Source organism: Colobus angolensis, unplaced genomic scaffold (assembly GCF_000951035.1).
Source record: "Colobus angolensis palliatus isolate OR3802 unplaced genomic scaffold, Cang.pa_1.0 Scaffold56, whole genome shotgun sequence".
NCBI classification, from domain to species: Eukaryota; Metazoa; Chordata; class Mammalia; order Primates; family Cercopithecidae; genus Colobus; species Colobus angolensis.
The window spans coordinates 965379-973965 of record NW_012119154.1 but is presented as its reverse complement, the minus strand read 5'-3'; the positions used below and the strand labels follow the sequence as shown (position 1 = coordinate 973965).

Here is an 8587-nt window from a genome sequence, read left to right as displayed (position 1 = left end):
AGAGAGGAAGGAAGGAAGGAAGGAAGGAAGGAAGGAAGGAAGGAAGGAAGGAAGGAAGGAAGGAAGGAGAGAGAAGGAAGGAAGGAAGGAAGACAAGAAGGAAGGAAGACAGGAAGACAGGAAGGAAGGAAGACAGGAAGACAGGAAGGAAGGAAGACAGGAAGGCAGGCAGGAAGGCAGGAAGGCAGGAAGAAAGGAAGGAAGGAAGGGAGAGAGAGAGACAGGAAGGAAGGAGGAAAGGGAGAGAGGCAGGTGGGCACATATTACTAATATTAGAAATGAAAGAGGTAGACCTTATAACAAATCCCATGGGCATTAAAAGAAAATAAAGGAACATTATGAACAACTCTATGCCCACAAATTGTATAACCTAGATGAAATGGACCAATTTCTTGAAAGAGATACTCTGCTAAAATTCTCACAAAAAGAAACAGGCAATCTGAATAGACCTATACTATTAAAGAAATTGAATCAATATAATAACCTTCCAAAACAAAAAGCAGCAAGCCCAGATGGGTTCACTGGTAAATGCTATCAAACATATAGGAAGAAATTATGCCAATGCTCCATAACCTTTTCCAGAAGATATAAGCAGAGAAAATACTTTCTAACTCATTCAATGCAAGGTAGTTCAAAAATTGGAAACCAATTAATTTAATCAATCGCATTAACAGCATAAAGAAGAAAAAAAAAACACCTCAGGAAACAAGGAAGACAGGGGAACTTCCTTAGCTTCATAAAGAGCATTTACAAAATATCTAAAGCTAGTATCATATTTAATGGTAACAAGCTAGAAGCTGTCATGCTAAGATGAAGAACAAGTCAAGGGTTTTCTCGCTCACCACTCTTCTCAATACTGTAGTGGAATTCCTAGATAACGCAGTAAGACAAGAAATGAAAATAAAAGGTATATAGATTGGGAAAGAAGAAATAAAAGTCTCTTTGCACATAATATGATTGTCTATGTAGTAAATCAAAAAGAATAGACAAAAAAAATCCTGTAATTAACAATAGATTATAGCAAGGTTGCAGGATACAAGGTTAATATGCAAAAATAAATAGATTTCTGACATACTAGTACCAAACAAGTAGAATTTGAAATGAAAACACATTAGAATTTACACTGGCAAACCTCAAAGTGAATTAGTTAAGCATCAATCTAAAACAAAAGTACAAGATCTAAATGAGGAAAACTACCAAACTCTGATAAAATAAATCCAAAAAGAACTGAATAAACTTGAAGATATTCCATGTTCATTGATAAAAAGACTCAATATTGTCAAGATGCCAGTTCTTCCCAACTTGATATATAGATTCAACACAATCCCAATAAAAATGCCAGTACGTTATTTTGTGAAATCAACAAACTGATTCTAAAATGTATATGGAAAGGCAAAAGACCCAGAATAGCCAACCCAATATGGAAGCGAACCAAACATCTGACTCTTTGAACCTTGGATTTTTAGAGCAGTGAAACTACTCTACATGACACTACAATGGTGGATAGAGGTCATTATACATTTCTCCAAACCCACAGAATGTGTAACAGCAAGTGTAAACCCTAATGTAAACTAAGGACTTTGGGTGATAATGACGTGTCAGTATAGCTTCATCAATTGTAACAAATAGATCTCATGGTATGCGATGTTGATAGTGGGGGAGGTTGTGTGTTTAGGGGCTGTGGGGAGGAGATATATGGAAACTCTCTGTACTTTCCACTCAATTTTCTGTGAACTTAAAACTGCTCTAAAAAATCAAGTCAATTTTTTTACAATATAAATAATTCTGGGAAAAAGTTAGAAATAAGGACATCAATTCTAAAATGTAGAGCATGTAAGAAAGTCTTAATCTTTATTAAGATTAATCATCATTCTATGGATAATGGTCTATTTATTTTTAGAAGTATAATTAAAATGAATGTTTCTATATAAGATAAAAAATTTTCTGGCCCCAGCAGAATTACTTAGTTACAGTAGTAGTAATAAATACAACAAAAACAGAACAATTAAATTATGAGAGTGAGACTGTTATAATCTGATTGGGTTATATTTAAAGTTATATTTTTAAAAAAATTTACAAATATTTAAAGATCCTGCATATTTCAACAATGAGAGAGTTGCATCAGATAAAACACTATACCAATTTCTGCATGGTAGGAAGACTATAGGCTAAATATTGGGGTAATTTATTTCTAGGTTGGAAAAATAAATTGTTAGGTGAAGAAACCTTTAAAGTTGCTGGGTTAAAAAGTGGATTACTGCTAAGTTATTCATCTTTGGTGAAATATCTAAACGGTGGCTACTTATCTCTCAAAACTACTTTTGAATACAGAAAGAAGCTGAATACTTTACCAGAATCTACACTGGATGCTAAGCAGACACAAGGATTACATGACTATTTTGGAGGTAGAGAATAGTGAGTTATGAGCCTGTTACTGCAAATACTAAACTCCTGGAATTCTGAAGTCCTAAAAGTTCATGCCCCTCCATTTTGGCTACTTAAGAGACAAAATGAAAGCTGTTAGGCATATGGCTCTCAATAATCAGGCTGAATTACATAAAACTCTGCATGTAAAAATAATCACACTTTCAGTAAGAAAATGAGCTATTTCTGCAAAACCAATCAGAAATAATCCTTCCTCAGAGTCTCCGGACAAGCAAGAATGTCAAAGGACCCACCGCTAATTGAGAGTGCAAGTCTACTCCTCATGAGAAATAGATATAAGTTTAAAAAGTAAATGACTATATTACTTAAAGCTATTAATGTTCAAAAAATTAAATGTCTAAAAGGCTTTTGTGATTAAGTAACAAAAATGTATAGTCTGTGCAAGGCATAAAATTGTATTTGTGACAATACAGTGAGTTCAACCTTTATTGCTAATAAACAGAGACATTATATTTTCAGCACAGGAATAAAATTGCATTTGTAGTAATAAATGTCTCTTCTCATAGTCTCAGAGTAAACCTGAGTAGTGTATTTGTCATTCTTTTTCCACTCTTTTTAAACCTACTTATTTGCTTTAAATCCTAAACTTAGGTGGCTGGGTTGAAATTTAAATTTTTTCTCAAATAAAATCTTTTCACATATACATTTTTTTGTAAATATAAATTAAAGTTTTCCAAAGGAGAAAAAAAATCATTGCTACTTTAAAATTCAGTCAGCATCAAAGTCCGGATCCTTCTATCCATAGAGTAATCTGTTTAGAACTTAAGGTAATAAAGACAAAAAGGGGCTTATAAAATATTAAATGATTATAATCACTAAGCAGAAAGCAATTTAAACATATTTAAGTTTAATAAAAACTATCTCATGCCTGTGATCCCAGCACTTTGGGAGGCCAAGGCGGATGGACCACCTGAGTTCAGGAGTTCGAGACCAGCCTGGCCAATATGGGGAAACCTCATTTCTACTGATAATACAAAAATTAGCTGGGCATGGTGGTGGGCATCTGTAATCCCAGCTACTTCGGAGGCTGAGGCAGGAGAATTGCTAGAACCTAGGAGGTGGAGCTTGCGGTGAGCCAAGATCGCGTCCCTGCACTCCAGCCTGGGCAACAGAGTGAGACTCCATCTAAATAAATAAATAAATGAATAAATTTTATCATTTTATGTGGCAATCATCTTCTTTTTAGAGTTAAAAATGTGTCATATCCATAGATCAATGGAACAGAATAAAGGACTCAGAAATAAGGCCACATGCCTACAACTATCTGATCTTCAACAAACCTGACAAAAACAAGCAATGGGAAGTTCAAGACCAGCCTGGCCAACATGGTGAAACCCCGTCTCTACTAAAGATACAAAAAATTAGCCGGGCATGGTGGCATATGCCTGTAATCCCAACTACTTGGGAGGCAGAGGCAGGAGAATCGCTTGAACCCGGGAGGTGGAGCTTGCAGTCAAGATCATACCACTGCACTCCAGCCTGGGCAATAGGGCAAGACTCTGTCTGAAAAAAAAAAAAAAAAATGAGGAAAGGATTCCCTACTTAATAAATGGTGCTGAGAGAACTGGCTAGCCATATGCAGAAAATTGAAACTGGACCCTGCCCCACTTCCTTATACCATATACAAAAATTAACTCAAGATGGATTAAGGACTTAAATGTAAAACCCAAAACTATAAAAACCCTGGAAGACAACCCAGGCAATACCATTCAGGACATAGGCATGGGCAAAGATTTCACAATGAAGTCACCAAAAGCAACTGGAACACAGCAAAAATTTACAAATGGGATCTAATTTAACTAAAGAGTGCAGTAATAGAAACTATCAACAGAGTGAGCAGAGAACTTACTGAATGGAAGAAACTTTTTGCAATCTATGCATCTGACAAAGGTCTAATACCCACCATCTATAGGGAACTTAAACAAGTTCACAAAAAAAAAAAAAATTAAAAAGTGGGCAAAGGACACAAACTAACAATTTTCAAAAGAAGACATACATATGGCCAACCTACATATGAAAAAAAGTTCAACATCACTGATCATTAGAGAAATGTAAATCAAAATCACAACGAGATACCATCTCACACTAGTCAGAATGGCTACTATTAAAAAGTCAAAAAATAACAGATGGTGGTGAGGTTGAGGAGAAAAAGGAACGCTTATACACTGTTGGTGGGAGTGTAAATTAGTTCAACCATTGTGGAAGACAGTGTGGTGATTGCTCAAAGACCTAGGGGCAGAAATACCACTCAACCCAGCAATCTCATTACTGGGTATATACCCAAAGGAATATAAATCATTCTATTATAAAGACACTTGCACACCTGTGTTCAACACTATTCACAATAGCAAAGACAATAACTCAAACTAAATACCCATTAATGGTATAAAGAAAATGTGGATAAAGAAAATGTGGCAAAGAAAACGTGGTACCTGTACACTGTAATAAAGAAAATATGGTACCTGCACACCATGGAATACTATGCGGCCATAGAAAAGAATGAGATCAGTCCTTTGCAGGGACATGGATGGAGCTGGATGCCATTAGCCTTAGCAAACTAATGCAGGAACAAAACCAAATACTGCATATTCTCACCTATAAGAGGGAGCTAATTGATAAGAATAAATTGGCACATAGAGAAGAACAACACACACTGGGGTTTATCAGAGGGTGGAAGGTGGGAGGAGGAAAAGGATCAGGAAAAATAATGTGTACTAGATTTAATACCTGGGTTATGAAATACCTTTATAACACATCCCTATGACACAAGTTTACCTATATAACAAGCCTGCACATGTACCCCTGAACTTAAAAGTTAAATATATACAAAAATAATCAAACCTACTATAATCTTTCAAATGGCTTCATTTAAAAAGCTAACTATACACCATAGTATTGAGAATTCAATAAAACTTTCTTTGAAAATAACCTGAAATATTATCACAATTTTTCACCTAATTTTTTTGAAAGTTGAAGTTTATCTTCTATTCCTGCCCTGAACTTATTTTAAAATGCAACATTTTGAAAATACTTTGTTCTGTAATAATATAGCATATCCAAGTGAAATTTTAATGCCAGGAATATATTTAAAGCTAAGGTTCCTATTGTGAAATATATGCCTTTGAAATACACAAGGTGATCTGTAGATAGTCTAAAAGTAAAGAAGATAACAAAAGTGCTAACAAGAACTTCTGCATTTAAATAGAGTGTATGTTTAGTCATTGAAAATTGTTTTAGGGGACAAAATATATGCCATTCATTTATATAAAATAATTTTCCAATAAACAATGACATACTATTTCCCTATGAACAGAAAGAGACAGATTTCTGAATGAGCAAACATATTTTGGAAAACATGCATTTGGATAAATCCTTGTTTTGGAGTAATAAAGAAAAAATATTGATATACCTTGTTGTTTTGATAGGCAGCACATTTCCAGTCTTTGCTCATGAGAATATCCATAGAGTAGATATGCTTCTTGAAGTGCACTTTTATACCACTTCTTTTTATTCTTACATTTTTCTGGCTATATAAATACAGAAAAAGAATAAAATTCTTTTTAAATATATAACTTTGTTTTAAAATCCACTGATTAAGCTGGAACAAAATCTAATTTGGAGCATTGTATAGTATATTTCTTAGACTTTGGTATCTAATTATTATTTTATTATTATTTTAGAATTCAGCAAAATTGTGAAAATTTTGCAATTTAATAGTCAAAGGGTCAGATGTTTGGTTCGCTACATAACAAAGTAGTTAATACTAATAGATTTAATAAGAATAATGCTGATTTCTTTTTAAACAACTTAGCAATTATACTAAAGTGGTACAAATTGAAAAGCAAGTTTCTTATTAGAAGAAAATTAATTTGGCAGGGTGCAGTGGCTCATGCCTGTAAATTCCAGCTACTTGGGAGGCTGAGGTGGGAGAATAGATTGAACCTGGGAGGCAGATGTTGCAGTGATGTAAGATTGTGCCATTGCACTCCAGTCTGGGTGACAGAGTAAGACTCTGTCTCAAAAATAAAATAAAATAAAAAGAAATCATATTCACATCTAGTTTTAGTGTTACAGCAGATATTAACATATGCATACAAGTTTCTTAACTTTGTGCCCTAGTTTATCTAAAAAATATGAATGATAACACTACATACATCATAAGGTTTCATGAGTATGAAATAAAATAATAGATTATAGTTTCATGGCATAATAAGAATTCAGTAAGTTATTTTACTTGGATACAGTACATTTCCTAAATACATATTTAGTTTACAAAAAATATATTTTAAAAAGAAAAACAAAATGAAAAAACATCTGGGTCAAAAATAAATATTAAATTGACCTAGTCCAATAATGTTTTCAGTGTTATTTTAAAACTCAGCAAAAAAGATTTGTATAATGTTTTTAAATGTTATATTTATAAAATGCATGCCATCATTTTCATTTTATTCAAAATACTTTACTAGCCAAAGGAATATGGCTATTTATTTTATTAACCTATAATTATCACCTATCTATAAAGATTATATTTTTCTCTCAGATGTATAATTTACCCTTTTCACAGAAGTGTAAATCTATATAAGACCCATATTGAATTAATTCAGAGAATTAAACTATATATTTAAAGCTATTCTCAAATGTCACCATACTCTTAGAGTCCCTGAATTAATATCAAGTCTGCACTCCCACTACACATAATACTTTCATTTACTGATTTACTACTTTCTGACTTCTATTATAGTTATTTGTGTTCATGACATCACTACCTATAAAATGAAAGGTCCGTGAAGATGGAGGCAATAAATAACATTTCATCTTTGCATCCTCCACAGTACCCATTTGCCTATACTTCATGGTATATTATATAAAGTATTCAGAAAGAGGCTGATAAATTGCATTTGGTCCTGGGCACAGATTAACTTGACATAAAAGCAATGAAACAATAAGATCAAACAAAAATTTACTTTTGGACACATAATCTATGAATTTCATTTATTAAGTAAGTTATTTCATAGGAAACAGACGAAAAGAGACAGATACAATTCACTAAATACTGGAAATTTTAAATTATTTTAAGAATGTCTAAGCTAGCCTTCACAGATTTGACATTTCTGCAAGTCAAATGTTATAAAATTAAAGTAGAAATTATAGTGAAAAATCACTTTAAAGCTTATAGCACAAAACAGTTCTCATACTACTCTCTATATAGCAATGGTGTAGGAACAGATCCTATAATATTCCCTAAAGCAGGGGTCAGACCAGTACTAGTCCGTGATCGGTTAGGAACTGGGCAGCACAGCAAGAGGGGAATGGGGGACGAACAAGCATTACTGCCTGAGCTCCACCTCCTGTCAGGGCAGCTGAGGCATTAGATTCTCATAGGAACATGAATTCTATTGTGAACTGCACGTGGGAGAGATCTAGGTTGTGTGCTCCTTATAAGAATCTAATGCCTGAGGATCTGTCATTGTCTCCCATCACCTCCGGATGGGACCCTCTAGATGGAGGAAAACAAGCTCAGTGCTTTCACTGATTCTACATTATGGTGAGTTATATAACTATTTCATTATTTATTACAATGTAATAATAATAGAAATAAAGTTCACAATAAATGTAATGCACTTAAATCATCCCGAAACCACCCCCCTCCCTCCCCCAGTCTATGGAAAAATTGTCTTCCATGAAACCGATCCCTGGTGCCAAAAAGGTTGCAGACTGCTGCCCTACAAAAATAGTATAAGAAAATAGTTAAAGAAAATTCTTGAGAAAAATCAGTGCCATATAGCTAAAATAAACTTTGATGACTTAGGGGAACCGAAAGGTTTAACACTTGTGTCTGGGAATCTTTGAACTTATCAGTAGGCATGTGCCACCTAGTGGTAATACAAATTAAAACCTCCTAAGGAACTCAAAAAACTAAGGATCTATTTTACGAAGAATTTTAATTTCCAACTTAGGCTCAACTGTGCTTTGTATTTTTAAATTCCTTTTTTTTTAATTGAAGAAGTGATAAGGTGCAAATTCTCACAATATGGAATGTGCCTTCCTTCCCATCCCAGGTACTACTTCTCCCAAAATTACTGTTACTATTTGCTTTTACAGTCTTCCAGAGATATATATTTATATAATTATATGTACTGTA

The 8587-nt window shown here is 33.7% G+C and overlaps 1 protein-coding gene across 1 annotated transcript in view; it reads right to left on the bottom strand.

The window, feature by feature from the left end:
* The window catches only part of ZCWPW2 (zinc finger, CW type with PWWP domain 2), a 108801-nt gene that overhangs the window by 39706 nt on the left and 60508 nt on the right, over nucleotides 1-8587 (bottom strand). Inside the window, exon 3 of the mRNA XM_011961525.1 lies at nucleotides 5855-5972. Within this exon, the coding sequence (XP_011816915.1) occupies nucleotides 5855-5972 (118 nt within the window). The remainder of the gene's footprint in view (nucleotides 1-5854; nucleotides 5973-8587) is intronic.